The sequence below is a fragment of the Monopterus albus genome, unplaced genomic scaffold, assembly GCF_001952655.1.
Source record: "Monopterus albus unplaced genomic scaffold, M_albus_1.0 scaffold146.1, whole genome shotgun sequence".
NCBI lineage: Eukaryota > Metazoa > Chordata > Actinopteri > Synbranchiformes > Synbranchidae > Monopterus > Monopterus albus.
In genome coordinates, this window is record NW_018128026.1 from 415,061 (window position 1) to 434,256 (window position 19,196).

General features: G+C 38.6%; 1 protein-coding gene across 3 annotated transcripts; it reads right to left on the reverse strand.

Annotated features, from left to right (window-relative positions):
* Positions 1-4,317: 4,317 nt before the first annotated feature.
* Positions 4,318-13,750, reverse strand: stx19 (syntaxin 19). 3 transcript variants are annotated; one of them, XR_002276074.1, is made up of 6 exons: positions 13,590-13,750; positions 10,412-10,717; positions 10,048-10,284; positions 9,495-9,707; positions 6,321-8,471; positions 4,318-5,122 (listed from the first exon to the last, which is right to left on the reverse strand). XR_002276074.1 is itself a non-coding variant. In XM_020614424.1 (5 exons), exons 2-5 carry the CDS (start codon positions 10,631-10,633, stop codon positions 8,235-8,237), a joined length of 909 nt encoding a protein of 302 aa, XP_020470080.1. In that variant the 5' UTR covers positions 10,634-10,717; positions 13,590-13,750; the 3' UTR covers positions 5,516-8,234. The 3 variants fall into 3 exon arrangements, 2 of the variants coding, with proteins under 2 accessions (XP_020470080.1, XP_020470081.1); XM_020614424.1 differs by lacking the exon at positions 4,318-5,122 and having other exon boundaries at positions 5,516-8,471; XM_020614425.1 differs by lacking the exons at positions 4,318-5,122; positions 13,590-13,750 and adding an exon at positions 12,092-12,222 and having other exon boundaries at positions 5,516-8,471.
* Positions 13,751-19,196: the final 5,446 nt, after the last annotated feature.

Sequence of the window (19,196 nt, forward strand, 5' to 3'; positions counted from 1 at the left end):
CATCTCAGCTCATTTTCACCTCTCATCTGTCCTGATATGTGTGTCAGCTGTGTTTGGTATGGACCTCCCACTGTTCACCTTTTATTGTTGAGTACATGAATCAAGTGTCAGCAATAAAGAAGAGAAAGGGATGCTACTGTGTACACCAATGGTACACTGAATACAAGTTTTCCCTGTGTAACACTATTAACAACTGTGGTGTTCAAAAAGGGAGTGCAAAGCCTGGAGAAAACTGTTTTATTAGCCTGTAGAGAAGTAATGGGCAGGAAAGCACAACAAGGATTGAATGAAACTTATTATAATTCTTGGATATTAGCTCCCTCTGCTGGCCAATTTTCATTTCCTAATGGTCTATCGGGAAACAGATTAATAGGTCAGTCATTAAGATTACACTCTTATGCATGAGCATGCAAAGCACTTCCATTAAACATGAGAGAAACGTTTATCCATAATCAAGTCAAAACGTTACGAGCACTAAAAACTAAGTCCGGAGTATAGGGACACAAAATGAAATGACTTTGAATAAGCTGACTCTTAATTTGTTATTAGGGAATTACCTATTTAATGTTCAAATCTATTGTATGCAGCTGTTGAATGTTACATTGATGCAAAGAGGTGACAAAGATGTGACAGTTTACTTTAATTTACTCTTGGCTGATCATCTCAAAAACGTAATTTTCAGAAATTGCACAACACAGCGCAGACTGAACATTCCCTCTTTTCATTTGATCTGATTGACAAGATGATTGCAGATTTAGTTCACAGCTGCAGCTGTGACAGTGTGCATCATCTCTGCTCAAACTGTTCCCACATCTTCTCATCTTTTGCATCTGTCAATATCACAACATCATCTGGAAGAGAAATGGAAAAATTTTGTACAAAACAGCTTGTTTGATCTCAAACCAAGAGGAGCTATATAGTCTGAGTTCTTTATCTGTAAATTAGCAAAGCATCAATATAAAATCAATGCTGCTCCAGTCCCACATTCCAAATGAATACAATAATTCTACCAGGGGCGACTGAACCCTGTCAAAGGCCACTGGGCTTGATCTGTCTGCCAGCCCTTTTCCACTGTCACTATAGGCATTCGATTTACTGACCAATCAGCAATAATAAATATCACCTCTGGCAACAAAGTGACCAGTCAATCAGTATACATGACTTATGACATTACAGCCCCCTAAAATAATAATAGCTTTATTATAATTATTATTATTGACATTCAGAGTCCCTTTGTAATTGACTTCATCCCAGGAAAGCCTGTGCATTAAATGGCCCCTGATTACATCTTCTCTTGGGGAATCGATAATGCTGTGAACACAACAGGGAGAGTATCACAGAGTAGATACTATAACAATATTCAGTGTGAATACAGCAGAACAATGGTAATTATAGCAATATTGTTGGTTAGTGAGCTGACGCTTACATGCAAACTTTAAAATGATCTCCATTATTTAACACTACTTTCACATATGCTGTGGATTAAAGCCAGTGTTTGTCCAGCCAGCTGCCTGTCAAAAAAGATGAAAATGTCTCTTAAGTCAATGTAGCAGCTACACACACTTGTTTTGATTAACCTTCCTAGAGCTCTTATTGCTGAAGTTCATATATCACACCAACAGAATATTTGAACATTTATCACTTCATACGTAATAAATAAGAGTCAGCTTGTGACATGAGGTGGATTATAACTCACAGGATACCATAGTATACCCTTACATCTGAAGCACAGTGTTACTAGAACCTTTTTACATGAATAACACAGTCACAGTTGCAAAGTTACAAGAGCATTTCTGCTCTTACAACCCCCCCCCCCAACTACTTTAGCCTCCCCTAGAAGTGACGGTACTAGTCCTAGAAGTTGGTTTGGGATTTTCAGCCCATAGTACTTGGTCAGATATACCAGGGTTATTAGAGTGTTCACTTTTAATCAAAACTGTGCAAACCAGAATCAAAATACATGCAAACACCTGCATCCACTTACTTATCAGCTAGAGGGTCAGACTGCAGCTGACACTGCTGAAGTACAGTATATTCTGAATATGTCACAGGTCTATTAAAAGGCTGACACCTACTGTATGGTAGAGATACTTGTATGCATTTATTTTTTCTGTCCTTTAGAAAGAATCAGGCTATTGTTTTTCCACCTCAAGTCTTTATGCTAATTGGCTGCAGGCTGTGTCATCTCAGGAATAGTTTGACATCTCAAAATGTCAAACTACTGCATTAAATATATCAGAGGGAGCTAGAAAAGAAAGTCAAATTAATACAACCTTTTAACAAGATGATAATTTCTTAAATGTATTTACATCGCTCGTATTCAAGATTTTATGTGAGAGCATCATTGCTGGTGTTCTGTCTGTTATCACCGCTGCCAGACTCGCTGTACAGTCGCCTTGTGATTTATCACTTTCTGCCAGTCTTGATATCTCTCTGTTCAGATTTTGATGAGAGTGATAAAACCAGGCAATAAAGTAAAGTCAGCTCTCTATCAAAACTGGTGTTACTCACAGGAGGGCTGCTTTGATGTTGTTCATGCATTTAGAGAAAGTCTTTGGGATCCACGCCTCAGATAGACCAGATAGAAGAAATATACAGTACAGAGTCACGTACAGGCATCACTGCATCCCATGTCTGTTGCTGTGAACAACCTTTTACTGCATTTAAACATTTGGAAATAAAGGTGACATATTCTGTCAGTCTGTTATGATCTCTTTTTCTAAGTAAGCACAATTACACAGTGACAGATGATGAATGGCATGTATTACAGAAAAGGGTGCCAAGTCAAGAAACAAGATAAAACTTTCTTAGAAATACAACAGTGCCACTTAGTAGCCAAAATATCCTAGAAATCCATTGAAAACTGTGTCTGTATTTGGTTGCAAAATGCAGCCGGTATGGGAAGTTTTCACACCCTTTGAGCTTTTTCACATTTTGTTATGTTTTAAAATGGATTCAGTTCCTTTTCTTCCCCTCCATTCCACACACAATACTCCACAATGATAAAGTGAAAACAGGTTTTTGGAGTGTTTTGTAAATTCACTCAAAATAAAACACAAATATCCCATTTACATAAGTATTCAGATCCTTCACTTAGTATCAGTGGTTCTTGAGATGGTTCTACAACTTGATCAGAGTCCATTTGTGCAAAAGATAATGTACTGGATATAATCAGGAAAAACACGCACCTGTTTATATCAGGTCTCATAGTTGATGGGGTATGTCCAAGTGAAAACAAAGCCATGAGGTCGAGGGAACTGTCCAGAGACCTGGGAGACCTGATTGTGTCAAGACACAGATCTGGAGAAGTATTCAAGAAAGTATTAAGAGTGCCCAAGAGCAGAATAGCTTCCATCATTCTCAAAAGGAAGAGATTTGGAACCACCAACAGTCTTCATAGATCTGGCCGCCCAGCCAGATTGAGTAGTTAGGGACCAAAGGCCTTGGTCAGAAGCCAGATCCGAAGGGACACTATAAATGAGATTCAGAGTTCCTTACAGAAGGACAACCATCAGCACAGCACTCCAACAATCAGGCCTCAATGGTTGAGTGACCAGATGGAAGCCATTCCTCTCTAAAAGACACACTACAGCCTGCTCAGAATTTGCCAAAAGCACCTGAAGGATACTGACTATGAGAAGCAAAATCCTCTGGGTTGATGAAAAGAAGATTGAACTATTTCACCACAATTCCCAACAGCATGTGTGGAGAAACTCAGGCACTGAGCATCACCTCATTTAATACCATCCCTACAGGCAAACATGGTGATGGCAGCATCATGCAGTGGCAATGTCTTTCTGCAGCTGGGACTGGGAGACCGGTCAGTATAGAGAGAAGGATGGATGCAATTCTCTAAAAAGTGCTCAGGATCTCAGGCTGGGGTTTATGACAACCTGGAACATACCACCAAGAAAACACAGGAGTGGCTTTGGGAAAACTGTGAAAGTCCAAGGGTGGCCAAGCCAGAGTCCGGACCTAAACCTAATAGAACATCTCTGCAGAGACCTGAACATGGCTGCGCACCAACGCTCCCCTCCATATTTAGTTGTTAGCGGACTGTCTGTTCAGTGTTTACTGGTAGGTTATTTAGTTAGTGTCTTTGTCTATTCCCTGTGTGCGTTAGTGGTTTGGTTAGCCAGTGTACATATATGTTTCCCATTTGTGTCGGATGTTAGGTTAGTTGTTTTTGTTTTTCTGGTTTGATGTACTGTGCAGTTCAGTTTGCTGTATTTTGAATTTCCTTAGCTTTTATTGACCTCTTTTAGGGCCCAGTTTGTTTGATATTGATGTTTTTTTGTGTGTTTTTTTCTTATTTTGGGGTAAATAAAAACCCATCTTTTTTGAAATTTAAATGCTGTGTCCTCTGCCCTACTCTTCGGTCCCAGGCACCCACCTTACAGAGTAAGAGAGGGTGACTTGACTGGGAGTCAGATGTCCAGTGGTTACTGAACTGACTTCTGTTCACTATCCCATGGCTTCGTGCTCCCAAGGCCTGCTAATATAAACCCCAGAAACTTTCTCTCAAGTTTGCAGACATGCTTGATCCCTGCTGTTCTGCTCTTAATATATTTGGAGAGATGAGACCTTATAGAGGTTGCTGTGCATATTTCTGACAGCTCAGTGTGTAATGCATTTGCTTGTGTTACACATAGGTATAACACAAGAAAAAGTTCCATTGTCATAGTTTCTGATGCCATACGATGACTAGACATACTGTAGATCTTTAACAGTAAGGGACAAGCAACAGAATCCAGATAAATTTTAAGAGAAGAGCCTGTTTTCATGTTGTTTGATATCATGGAGCGGAAGCAGCAAAAACACTGTCATTGTTTATGCAGCAGACGTAGAACCTGTATGTAGAAGATTAAATCTTCCTTTCTTTTTTGTTTTTGCTGAACTAGTGTGAACTAGTTTTGAGTGTGAACTAGTGTTCTCCTATTAGGAGGAATGACCTACATGGGCTGTTTATTAGAGCTCAAAAATAATAAAACACTATAGCAATGCATACTTTTCTTTCATTCTTAAAACATTTTGTGTCAAATTTACAGTGAGAATGACACTTGCATAGAGACATAATCTAGTAGTAATATGCCCTTTATCATTTTAAACAGGAAGTGGTAACCTATTCCTTTTTAACGTGAAAGTCCAAGGGTGGCCAAGCCAGAGTCCGGACCTAAACCTAATAGAACATCTCTGCAGAGACCTGAACATGGCTGCGCACCAACGCTCCCCTCCATATTTAGTTGTTAGCGGACTGTCTGTTCAGTGTTTACTGGTAGGTTATTTAGTTAGTGTCTTTGTCTATTCCCTGTGTGCGTTAGTGGTTTGGTTAGCCAGTGTACATATATGTTTCCCATTTGTGTCGGATGTTAGGTTAGTTGTTTTTGTTTTTCTGGTTTGATGTACTGTGCAGTTCAGTTTGCTGTATTTTGAATTTCCTTAGCTTTTATTGACCTCTTTTAGGGCCCAGTTTGTTTGATATTGATGTTTTTTTGTGTGTTTTTTTCTTATTTTGGGGTAAATAAAAACCCATCTTTTTTGAAATTTAAATGCTGTGTCCTCTGCCCTACTCTTCGGTCCCAGGCACCCACCTTACAGAGTAAGAGAGGGTGACTTGACTGGGAGTCAGATGTCCAGTGGTTACTGAACTGACTTCTGTTCACTATCCCATGGCTTCGTGCTCCCAAGGCCTGCTAATATAAACCCCAGAAACTTTCTCTCAAGTTTGCAGACATGCTTGATCCCTGCTGTTCTGCTCTTAATATATTTGGAGAGATGAGACCTTATAGAGGTTGCTGTGCATATTTCTGACAGCTCAGTGTGTAATGCATTTGCTTGTGTTACACATAGGTATAACACAAGAAAAAGTTCCATTGTCATAGTTTCTGATGCCATACGATGACTAGACATACTGTAGATCTTTAACAGTAAGGGACAAGCAACAGAATCCAGATAAATTTTAAGAGAAGAGCCTGTTTTCATGTTGTTTGATATCATGGAGCGGAAGCAGCAAAAACACTGTCATTGTTTATGCAGCAGACGTAGAACCTGTATGTAGAAGATTAAATCTTCCTTTCTTTTTTGTTTTTGCTGAACTAGTGTGAACTAGTTTTGAGTGTGAACTAGTGTTCTCCTATTAGGAGGAATGACCTACATGGGCTGTTTATTAGAGCTCAAAAATAATAAAACACTATAGCAATGCATACTTTTCTTTCATTCTTAAAACATTTTGTGTCAAATTTACAGTGAGAATGACACTTGCATAGAGACATAATCTAGTAGTAATATGCCCTTTATCATTTTAAACAGGAAGTGGTAACCTATTCCTTTTTAACTGGCAATTATCTCAGTGAACACTGGATGGCATTGTTGCTGTTCAGGAACCCTGCAATTTGCAGCAGTGCTTAGAGTCTGTGAGGAGAAACAGAACATATGCTGTACTGCATTACATTGTGTTGCTGTTTGATTTTTATATTTGATGTATTTATGTTGTTTCAAAATGCCATTCTAATCAGAGTGACAGTGGCGTGCAACACAGATGATCAGATTCAGTAAAAAACTATTACAGTCATATAGCAGAAGTCAAACACCACCTCACATGTCACACCTGGTACCACTGCTAGACTTCTGGCAGTGCCATACTGACAAGTGGTGCTTCCTTATGTGTCACATGAATCAATACTTGTACAAAATGAAGATAATGTGATTATCTGAAGTTCAGGAGCCGGACCTGACCCAAACTACGCTTTTTCCATTTTCACACTGTTTAACCCACTCACACCTCCATACCTCTGCTCCGCTTCCACTTTCTAAGTTAAACTTAAATGCTTTAATTATTATCTAAACCTAGAAGTATTATATTTAACAAGAAAACTGTTTAACAAGGGTGAGTCCTCTTACCATCTGCTGGAAGTTAACGGTGATGTTTACACATTGTCCCCTACGGGAACATACAGTAGCTGTCTGGTAGCTATTGTGGAATAACAGATGAACCAGATTTTCCAGTCTGACTTCTGTATGCCACGCTCACCTATATTTGTCCTTTACACCTGACACCATAGGTTACTGAAAATCATCACTGTTGTGGCTAATGAGTAGCTAGTTTTAAAAGCATTTTGCAAACAAGTGAGATGAACAGTAGGATGTGGTTGTATCTCCTGAAATTATTGATTCATTATATTTTAGTCATTATCTCAGCAGAAAAATTGAGCTAGTAACTCAACATTAAGGAACAGAAAACTGTCAGTTACTGTATAAAGCATATTCTTGGTCCTTTAGTCCTTCTGTACTAGAGCTGCCTCTTTTGTGCAACATGGTGATATGGATACCAGAGGTTTTTATCTGAACACTATAACAGAATCATAAATTGACACTGTACTCTAAAACACCAAACATCAAGAGAATTGGAATATTTCTTGAAATGTGAGAATTTGAATTGCCCATTTTATTAAAAAAAAAGTGATATTCAGTGTTATTCTGCAGTTTTGCCAGCATGATAGAAATATTTTGGCCAGGGCTCATTATTTAGTCTTACTTGGATCTCTGCCTCTATGAAACTGAATAAATTAATTTAAAAAATGCTCACTGAAAATGATGAAACTTTCAAATGCAAATGATACTAATAACAAATTGTAAAACATGTTCTTTTTCTATCTGCATGTGGGCCAAAGATTAAATGAATATATAATGTCTCAAAATCTCTCAGAAAGCTATTATTTCTCAATTACATTGCATTTCAGTTAATGTTACAAAATAAAGTAGAATAATAATACTTTAGATTCATCTTAATGTGCATATACTACTGTATATTTTTCTTAAAAAGTGCTCAAAGAATAAGAAGAAATGCCCATTTGGAAAAAAAGGTGAAATATCAGTTTTGCTGATCTTGCAGTGGCAGTGACAAAGGCAATGGTCTCACCTTGTTTGTGACCTCTGTCAGATGACAGGGAAGGTCTCCAATAAGCAGTAGTGTCACTGAGCAACTGTCTCTTCCAGTAGCGGCTGCTTCACATCCTCTTGAAAGAAACAAGTGCCTCAAATACCAATTCTGGCTCCTAATTGTTTTCTGTGCTCTAGTGAATCTGTCTTTACTGTCACTCTGTTCAAAAACTGCAGTACCATAACCTTCACTTTAATGGTACTTGTTTTCATGGTTGCTTACTCCCAACAGGTATGTGAGACCTTTAAAATTAAACACTATTTGGAGTTACCATTGAGATAAAAATGCATATGTGTTAACAGCAGCATCTCCAGGGAGGGCAGCAGCAGCAGCACAGCTGTCGGAGCGGATTCTTCTTCTTATACCTGGTGGCCAGTCTGAATTTTTCATTAGATGCTAACACATAATCCTGAGTTCGCTCTACGTTGGTCTGGATGTGTTCGATGTGGTACCCTTGTTCCTCCACCAGCATGAAAATGTCCACAAAGAGATCCCTCACTTCTTTCATATTGTTCTCTAGGCTCAACAACTCCTGTTGGTGGAGAAGGATAAAAGGTTTAACACTGTAGGTATGAGCACCATTAGTCAGGATGGGAGTGGTCAGAGAGAGCTGGAAGGTTTTAGCTGCATCAGGGGAACAGATGTTGATATAACATGGGCTGAACATACTCAGACATTGCTGTCTGACTTTTACACACAGCTTAAATAACAAACCAACATGTCTCAGTAAGATACTGGGCCACCACGTGCCACCAGGACAGCTTTGGTGCACCTTGTCATTGACTCCCTAAATCTCAGAACTCTACTGGAGGGATGAACGTCATTATTCCAAAAGATAATCCCTCATGTGGTGTTTTGATGATGGTGGTGGAGACGCTGTCTAACATGTCGCTCCAAAATGTCCCATTGCTGTTCACCTGGGCTGAGACCTGGTGATGGTGAAGGCCATAGCATCTGATTCACATCAGTTTCATACTCAACAAACAACTCAGTGCCCTGTGAACTGGGGCACTGTCATCCTGGAAGAGACCACTCATTTATTCAGGGTTTTTCTTCCATTTGCCACCTGCCTTTTAGTGATTAGTGTCCTGGTTGACCTGAAGAAATATTTATATTCAACAGATATCCAAAGTTGTTGCTCTGGATAAAAAGCAAATCTTATTTTCTCCTATCAGTGATTAAATGCCCTCAGGTCTGCAGTTTATTTATTTTTTTATTGAGACAACATGGAAAGCCCAGTCATTTCTCTTTCAAAGTTACAAGCTATAGCAATTTCAATCTCCACTTACCTCTGTTCCTTCACCTATTTGTCACTTACTGTAGCTGTGTGAAACATGCTATAATTTCACATTTATTACATTTGCAATAGAAGATTATCATGCTACTGACTTGAAAGCATTCCCTTTATAACACCCAAGACAATGGCCACCAGTATAGTGAGTAAAAATCACATACGAAATGAATATTTTTAAGCAATGAACCATAGTTGCATGACAACAAATAAGGCAAAATTCTAACCTTTGTTAGAACAAAATGCTTTTGCCACTGCTCTCACCTTGTGTCGCTGTTCGATCTCAGATAGCTGTGACCGTGTGATTTTGGCATCATTCAGCAGATTCTCATTGAAGACCTCCCATTTTCCTGTGGCAAACATCTCATTCACCTCCTCCTCCGCCACATCCTTTCCCAGTACCTCCAGCTGCCGGATAATGAAGTCCTTACAGCGCTCCTGCTTGGTCAGCAGACCTTCATTATATTGCCGCATTATCTGAACATAATTACAGCAAAAAGAGAGAATTAAAATGAAGGAGTGGGAGGGGAGGGGAAATGAGAGCATATTTGAGCCCCATTGCTTTTTTTAGCATAAGCATCATTTATGCATGCTTCCTTAACCCTCTTGACACTGGTGGTAGAACAAAATCTGCAGAGAAAGACAGTCCTAAAATGAGCTGATCAAACAAATTAGTCCTTCCATTTTCTGATTCTGTTAATGCTGTCACTTTCTTATGTTGAGACAACTAACAACAGATTGACCAAACTAGTTCAAGCTTCATTCAAAACCAGTTTAACTTCTCTTTCAAAAAACATAGTGGGGTCATCTTCCCAACCTGCTGGAATTTGAGGTTCAGCGCTGCATACTGGGAGCGTTGTATTCTCGCTGTAGCAGCAGTAGGTTGATGCTGAGCCTCAGTTTGTTGAACCTGTTTTAAAAAGGCATCTAAACGACGGTTGAGGTTTTCGGCCTTCAGCTTGATGTCTCGTGCTATGCTGTTCTCTTTCTTCATCACACTGAATCGACGCATGGTTGCTACCAGGGTCTTTTGTTGCTGGGTAAACTTTAAGACCTGTTTTTGATTAAGTACATTTTTGTTCATTAACACATGACCACAAATAAGAGAGTGAAACCTAACTTTTAATCCTGAAAAAGACTTTAAATCTTAACTATTATAGTTCATTTACTGTATACAGTACCTCTGACTCCAGTGCTGTGACATCGTCTCGGATTTGCTGAGCCTCAGACAACAAATTCTTAATGACCGGCTCCTCCTCCAGCACAACACCCTGTGGCGTTATGATCCCGATCACCATAAAGTCATTGCTATCATCATCTACTGAGTAAGGCTCAATATCCTCATTTGCTGTCCCAGAGAACTCCTGAGCCTTCTGTCGCAGTTCCTCCAAGCGATCTTTCATTGTGGGCAAGCCCTCAAAGCTCACTCCTCAGGACACAAACTTATTACTGCATGTACAATTCTTGTCAGTGCTGATGAGAGGACACTGAAAAGTAAATAACATGAAACTTTAATTAATCCTGTAGGCAAAGTGGATTGTTGCACAAGATAAACATAAGAATAAAGCAGGGAAAACAGAGAGTACTGACGTTCAAGTGGATGATAAAAAGGAATATGTAGCCTCATATTGGAGAAAAGTGTTAGTGGCAGTAGTGTGAGACAAGCTCATGGATGTCTCTTTTTCTGACTGTATGCAGTTTAAAGGGATGCACATAGTGAAACCTAAAACTTTGAAACAAATACAGTCCTTATTTTGCAGCATACTGTTTATTGAATTGTTTCAGTTCTAATCCAATACGTCAGTTTCACTAAAATGGGGTACAAATAGAATGTGAGAATGTGCTAATTAAAATATATATGTATATCAAAGTGATGCATAAGCTTTACATGTAGGGTACATGTTAATGATGCATACATCTAATCTAGTCTAATAAATAGTATGCATTTAACAGTAAAGGTGATATATGAGGTTTTTTGTGTCTGTTATATACAGTTACTAACTTGTTGTTCCAGTTACAGTACATTTTGAGAAAAATGCTCAGTTAATGCTGCCAGGATTCTGTCTGGTGAGAAAGTATTTTCCAGGGACCAAACTAGACATGCTCTTTCTCTGTCCTTAACCCATCTGTTATGTTCATTTCTCAGGAACAGCAGTGATGTTACTGGGTTAATTTGACCATTACTAACCATTTCAGTTGCTATTTAGTGCAATGGTGTTCTTTACCTCTCACAAATTATGGTTCAATGAGGATAATGTATTTGTTTTTCATAAAAAATGCATGTTAAAACTTTTTTAATGTACATTGGAGAGACCTACATATAAAATACATAATTTTTACATGACATTGATTTTTTTTTTTTTTTTACATTTTGAAATCTTTTCTTTTTTTTGAAGTGATGATAAATTAAGATGAGATACCTCTTCTGTTCAGGGTCAAACTGACCCAAACAGTATCTTTGTAATATAAACATGGAGGGCGAGGTTGCAAATGTGTGAAATGAACCATTACACCTATTAAGCCAAGCAGAAGAACTTTCATACCAATAAAATACTTTTAACAATTGTTTTTAGATGTTTTAACTTTAATTTGGCTCGCAGCATAACATGGGTGTTAACTGTGAGAGCTTAAGCCATAAAACCAGTAAGTAATTCTTTAGTTCCAATGTGTAGATATTATATTGCAAGAATGGATTTTATAAAATATATATGTGATAAATGTGGTTAGTGAAAATTTACTGATACTTCTGTTCAGTATCAACAATTTTCAGCTTTCTGCACATTTTCTCAATGATAAAAGAAACATCGGACACTTTTAAAAATATTTACAACATATAGGTCCTACAGTTCAGGTAAATGCACCTGCAGTTCCTGCAGCTGTTTACTCTGGTGTGTCCAGTCTGAATCAAATCCTGATCAGTGTTTGCTTTTCATCTGTCCTGATACGAGCATACCTGCAGCTGAAGAGCCATATCTGCACTCTGCTGAACATGGAGGTATATTTTTAACTCTATGAAAAACAACATGAGACGAAGGGCAGAAAGTTTATTTGCGACATCAGTCAAATTGACTCGAGTTCATTTTCCCATGAGACCTGAGTGGGTTGTTTGTGTTCAACAAACCCACTCAGGAGAAACAAGGGAAGAAGAAAATAGAGCCAGCTTGCTAGCATTCTTAAACAACGACAAGTCGAGGAAAAGTGACCTTGATAAACACATGAACCAAAACTACATAAAAAGTACACACACATAAACACAAAATGTCAGATCTGACAATAAGTGTAGCCAGTCTTCATAACAAACGCTCAGCACTGAAAACGCTTCCATTTCAAGTTTCGGACTCCAGTGTGCTGGAATGTGCTGAAGCCGAAGTAAACAATTAAGATGCTTATGATTAAAACTATGAAACTACAGAACCTGATTTTCTGAATGTCTTTGACAAGTCAAGTGCTTTCAACCACAAATTCCAATGCATTCAAATGGGCATACCAAACATTAACACTGCCTTAGCAACACAAGGATTTGGGTTTAAAAGGCCATAAACATAATCTTTTGGAAGCACATGATTATGTGTGTGGAGAAGTATTTAGCTGCTGAGAAATGGAGCATGTCAAATCACAGACTATCCCATTCCTTGATCAATTTCAAACAGGAAAGGCCCTATTTTGTGTGTCTGTATGTGAGTGCATGTCTGAGTGTTGCATCTAGTACAAACTTCTCAGTAGTCAGAGACTGTAAAAGTATCTTTTGTTTCCTGGACTGAAATCTCTCTCTCTCTCCCTTTCTACCTGCTTGACACAGAAGAGCAGATTAAAAACAACTGCTCAAAGGATTTGGGAGCACATTCCCCAGTGTTTAGCCTAAAAACCTGGAAAAAGTGGAACATGGTTAAAGCTGGAGTTTAGGATCTTCCTCTGCAGCAAAATGTTTTGTTCTCTAAAACAAACAAATATTTTCTTCCTGTTTTCCATCTGCTTCTTTGTCTGTGTTTCTGAAGGAAATGTAGTGTTGACATTCTTTCATGTCCAGTGGAAAAGCAGGAGCGCCCAAATGTATTGTATTTTATCACATACCAAACATTTGCATTGTGTTATGCTGGCATTTTAACTTTAAGAAAAGTAATTAATTCTTCTGAAGTATTCCAGAAGTTGTAGATGTCAAGCAAGTGGTCCTACATTACTTACTTCTTTATGTTCGAGCTAGAAGGCTTTCTGTGAAATAAAAAGCGTACAACACAAACAACTAAGAAGATATGTTATCTTTGTTGTATGAGTGTAGCATTTGTCTTTATTATATATACATATATTTTTCTAGACAGTCTGAGGCTGTAGCAAACATTCTATCTGAAATGAAAATGTTACCTTAATGTAGTTAGTATTCCATCATGAGTTATCTGATGAGTGTTCCTAATCAGGTCACCAGGAATGTAATCCAAGACAAGCTCACACATTCTTTGTTAACTTTAGTTTCAGCTTTCTCATCAGCTGAGGGCCACAGATCTAAGCACTCTGTACCAGCTACTGTGCGCCATCAACTGTTTATGAGGACAGTTACACTCACAAGCAGGAAAAGTTTTAAGGAAGTCCGGCTGAGTCGGCTTCAAGCACCTCCCCTCCTTTTGAAGAAAAGCCTGCATCTGGCCAATAGGGAAGAAACTGAATGAAGGCTTATTAGCTTATCTAGAAAAAATGTGAGATAATGTAATACAGTAAATGAGAAGGGAGAGATGGCATGGAGTGCACAGGGAACTCATAAACCCCACCCTCAGGCTTATCCTGGACAGGAAAAGAACCAAGCACTGGGGATTGTGGTTAGGGTGTCAACCAGGGCACTGAAGTATCAGGGTTCCTAGGCTAAGCTCTCTTGTCCGGGGAGTATTTTACTTCTTTGGCCACAGTAACTCCATAAGCACTTTTGATAGAGTTCTACTGACAAGTTCCCTAAGACTTTTCAACATGAGATGGGACACAATCGCTTTCTTTATGCAGTATATCACTCTGTGCAAAGCTGTTTGAATTATGGTGTCAGAGGGAGAAAGAGGGAAGAGTTTGGTGGGAACAGGAGTGAAACCCTTATAACATTCAAATACAGCAGCCATGTTGCTGGTGTGGAGGTCTGTGATGCATGGGAGGGTATACATAAAGTAAATAGTGAGATATTTAATGACTTTAGCACAAATACCCGAGTTTTACGTACATTTTCAGTCTCTTGATAAAGTATATATTTGTCCAAGTGGTGTTTAAAATTGTTTCTTGTTTTCTCAAACCAAAGAGGACCATTTAATCTTTTAACAAAAGTTTGAAAATCACCAAAACTGGATTTATGAGGTTCCTCCATGACAGCAGCATGACAAATAATCCCCAGTGGGTGTTGATATGCTTCTGTAAAGAAATAAAAACACTGTTAGTAAAATTTTATCTCTGTTGTTCCAGATGCTCCTCTACGCCTGTTAACAATGCTGCAGTGGCATGTTAACTGTGAGTCATCTATCCCTACTGGCAAGTTATTTTGGCAACAAAGCAAAACCGGTTTTCTCACTGTCACAATTCACCTTCATCAGCATCACGGGAACAAGCTGCACTGTATGAGAACCTGTTTCCTGCAGCTGATCAGTCATCTGCCTTTTTGTCGCTGATTTTCTTCTCAGCAGCACTTATTAAGGAAATTAAGTAGAATGGGATTTCCTCTCTCACTCACAGGGTTCTCTGACAGGTGCTTCTCCATCTGTAGAATTTAGACAGGCAAATAATTCCTCTCAGGAACTCTTCCTCACCGGTAAAATAAGTGCCCCCACTAAGCACTACTAATCAAATGTTTTCATTTACCAATTGTTAGGACTACATCTACCAATTAGCATGAAAGAGGTGGGATTTGAAAGCAGCTTGAGAGAAAGTGGTGCCTCAAGAGTCTCACCTCAAGAAACAAAGTCTCCACACACACACACACACACACACACACGCACACATAAGGTGGGCTGACTTTACTATGTCAAGGACCATCAAAGCTGCTTTAATTAATATTTTTATATTTACAATCAATCAAATTTTTATGTGCAATGTGAAAGGGGTCTTTTGTAGTGACAAACCCACAAAGAATTATCGACCAACTCCATTATTTCTCTGAGCTTTGTGGAGTGTTAAAGCATCTTTCAGCTCACTGTTTTCAGTTTACAGCCGGCAATTTTTCTGTTTTGTTCCAGTTTGAACACTGTTCCCCTGTTTTTCAGCAATAAAATTTCTGATAACCCCATTGTATGTTACCAATGTAGCACCAAATGCAAGAGGTGGGAAGTAATAAAGTACAAATACTTAGTTACTGTACTTAACCCTATAAAACCTTTAATATCAAATTTGCTACGCGAGTTTCTGAGCAAAATGAAATCGCCAAAAATGCCCCATGTATCAAATGTGATGCAAAAAAATTTAAAATAAACTAAATAATATGGCACATTTATTCCTATATGTCTGGACTGTTTGTCTATGCATAAATGGGCAAATAAAAATCTTGAATTTTCTTTTGGATTTTGTTAAAAGGTTTAATAAACATCAGTTCCAAAAAATTAGAATGTTCTGGCTATTTTTTCATGTGTCAGCCTTTACAGGGTTAAGTAGATTTTTCAGGTATCATTACATTTTCAAATCAGGCTCATTACTTTTAGTTTTAATACATTTATGGGGAATTACCGATTATTTTTAGTTAGCACTTATTGCAAAATGTGCACACTGCTGCGCTGGGTGTCATGTTATTTGTTTACAGTCTGCATGGAGATCTTGTACATGTGCAGGTGAGCCTTGCTTTACTTCATACACTGTAAAAGGTTAAGGTCATTTGAAGCTTTTGGGCCAACATATACACTGGCCTACTGTTTTGTAATAAAGAAACATGTCACCCAGTGCAGCAGTGTGTCTCACTGATGTGTTTTTAATTGTTTTTGAACAACAACAGAGGACTATGGCACAGACGAATAAGCTGATGCAGCAAGGAGGCTGACAGACATTAACAGTGAGTAGAGGCAGTTCATTGTTGGTTTTAGTCTCTGTATGGGGAGGCTTGAAAAGATTATATCCTCTAAGGCTTAATTGGACCTGAATTGAGTTCTTGTTAGTTAATGTTTTTGTTTTTTTTTTTACTTTTTTGAGTTAAAATAGTTTAATTATCTTGGAAATATATTAATATGACATGAAGCTCAGTTAGGTTTGCATAGAAACAGCTGGTAGAAATGTCTTTGTCTTTGTGTTTTTTAATGAAGCTGAATTGTCAGTATTTTTGTGATATAATCTATAGACAGTTTTATGTCCTCCACATCATCACCTCCACAAAGTCAACATAAATAGGGAGTTATGACAGCAGCTGTGTGATCTATCACATTGTGTTCACAAAGAACTTATCTTTTGCAATGTAGTTATATAACATGGTGTTTTCTATTTCAGTAGCGTATGATGCTGTGTTAACCATGTTTAAAAGATATTTGACTAGATATGTAAAGCCCAGTGTAAATGATTATGATTTATCTTGCAGAGTACCTGTATGATAAGGAATTTGATCAGAATATTCAGAAGCCTACTATCCTGTTTGTGCATCCACAAACAGTTTACCAAGCTTTGCAACACCTGGTGGCAGAAATGAGAACTGCAGTTTGGATTTTATGAGCCTGGTGGAGGGATAACAGCACTGCATTACCAATGCAGCGCCACCGTCAGAGCACAACAAACATAACATAGTGAAAAAGTATGACACTTTGAATGCCTACATCTGTAGAGACAAAGGTTTTGAAAACAATGTACTGTGCAGATGGATTCTATATTGCCAGAAAGAGGAAAGACAAGAATAATAGAAAGAGAATGGAATCAACTGGATAAGTGGTAGTATAAAAGAGAGAAGAGAGTACAAAGAACACAGAGTACTTCAACTTGAGCAAGCAGAAGTGTAAGAAAGTAAGTGCTGAAGACGTGATCTGAAAAGCATTAAAATGCAATGCCTCCTCTGTGTTTTCATCTAAAATACACCCACAATGAAAGTGTGTGTCAAGTTGTCTTGGACACCGTATCAAGTAGAGTTTGTCTCACAATATAGCTGTTGGAGAGCTCTCTGGGCATTACTGTAATTGAAGCGATGTCAGAAGCAGTGCTTTACCTCACTGTAGAGTCCACAGAGAGAGAAAGTGAAAAAGAGAGGGAGGTAAGACAACAACTTCCAACCAGCCTCTCAGCTACAACCTAGAGAGTGATACTTAAGCATAGCCACAGAATATATGCAGTGTTTTCTCTTCGAGTAGAGTGAAAAACAAAAACAAACAGACAAAAGCTAAGGATTAGATTAAACTGATGTGGAACTGGAGGCCATTGCTAATACTGACATAGTGATCCTGTCTGAAATGGGTCTCAAAATCATAACTTTAATGCTGCAAAATCAAAACAGACACCCAAAAGCACAAAAGTGTTGCTTTTTGCCAGGGAGGAAAGCCCATGATAACAGCAGTTATATAACCATACTCCACTAAAGTCTTCCACTGACAGCCAGTATAATAAATTAGGGCAGATTTCATTGCAGGGACACACTCAACACTGCTGACCAAAATGCTTCAACAACACTTAAATGCTATAAAATACATCTTTGTGCATTCACTATGTAAGGGATTTCAGTATGATCCAACTACCTGCAGCCACAAAGGATCCTCCATCATATCATGCAAGGATGACATGACAGGGCAATATCTGACTTTTAACGAAAAGGCAATATCAGCCTGATATACTGTACAGGTCATATAACAGGTGAAAGAAAGACACTGGAGATAAATGAGTGAGAGGAGAGAGACGGTCAGAGGGGCAAGGATAATGAGGTCAAAACCATCGTCATTAAGCCAATCAGAAAGATTGATACTGAGGTCAGTGGCCTTGTCCAGTAAAATGACGCATTGAGAGATCAAGATATTAAATGTCCCCTTTGGGCACTGTATAAGATAGTGCCTAGAGTAATTTAGGTTTTAATTTACAGCCAGGCAGCAGTTTAATTGCTAACCCAGCCAAAAAAATTCCTGTGTTACACAAGCACTTCACTTCTCAGGCTGGTCACCTTAAGCAAAAGTCAGAATTATGTTTGTTTAACTGGCATCTGCACACTGGTGGGAGAAGTGAATGGTGCTTGTATGTGACTATAAAATGATACCTGTTACCCCCAAACTGTCAGATAGTCATGTTCAAATGTAGATTTTAACCACAAAGTATCCCTGTTCACAATCAATACAGCTACTTAGTTGTATTCCCCTTGATTTCACTCACTTAAATCAGCCCCTACCTTTGTTAAATGGTTGTAAAGCATCAAGCTTTTATTGCCTCCCAAGAGCTTGGATAGAGATCCACTGCTCCACACAATCAACAAGACTGTCTTGCTTAGACACTTCAAACATGGGTCATTTCACCCCCTAGTGTCACAAGGCTGTTATGTAACCCTTTGGCCCAGCCAAAAGGGAGGGCTCATTGCTAGAGGCAACACTGCAGGAAAATAACTCCAGATTTCATGTATACTGCCGAGTGGACATCATGACATGTGCCACATGCCCATGGAGTATTTTGTTTTCTAATACTTCTCCCAGAACAAAGCCAGGGCCCAGGAAAAACTGGTGTATCTATAGTAAGCCAACCAAAGTCGTTTGTAGGGTGTGTGCTGCCACATTAACATTTATACAGTAGATGTCCAAATAAAGACATGTAATGTCTGTGAATTCAACATGTTTAAATCAAATCAAATCAAATCAAATTGTGTTTGTATAGCACCAAATCACAACAAAAGTCATCTCAGGACACTTTACAAAGTAAGGTCTAGACCTTACTGTTATCAATATTATTACATAGGGAAAACCCAACAAATCCCCCTTGAGCAAGCACTTGGCGACAGTGGGGAGGAAAAACTCCCTTTAACGGAAGAAACCTCCGACAGAACCCGGCTCTTGGTGGGCGGCCTTCTGCCTC

Coding starts and splice junctions, on each gene's coding strand:
- stx19 (XM_020614424.1), bottom strand. CDS start 10,633: ATGAAAGATCGCTTGGAGGAACTGCGACAGAAGGCTCAGGAGTTCTCT. Junction 10,285..10,411: donor TCACAGCACTGGAGTCAGAG/GTACTGTATACA, acceptor AATCAAAAACAG/GTCTTAAAGTTTACCCAGCA. Junction 8,472..9,494: donor AGATCGAACAGCGACACAAG/GTGAGAGCAGTG, acceptor CTCCACCAACAG/GAGTTGTTGAGCCTAGAGAA.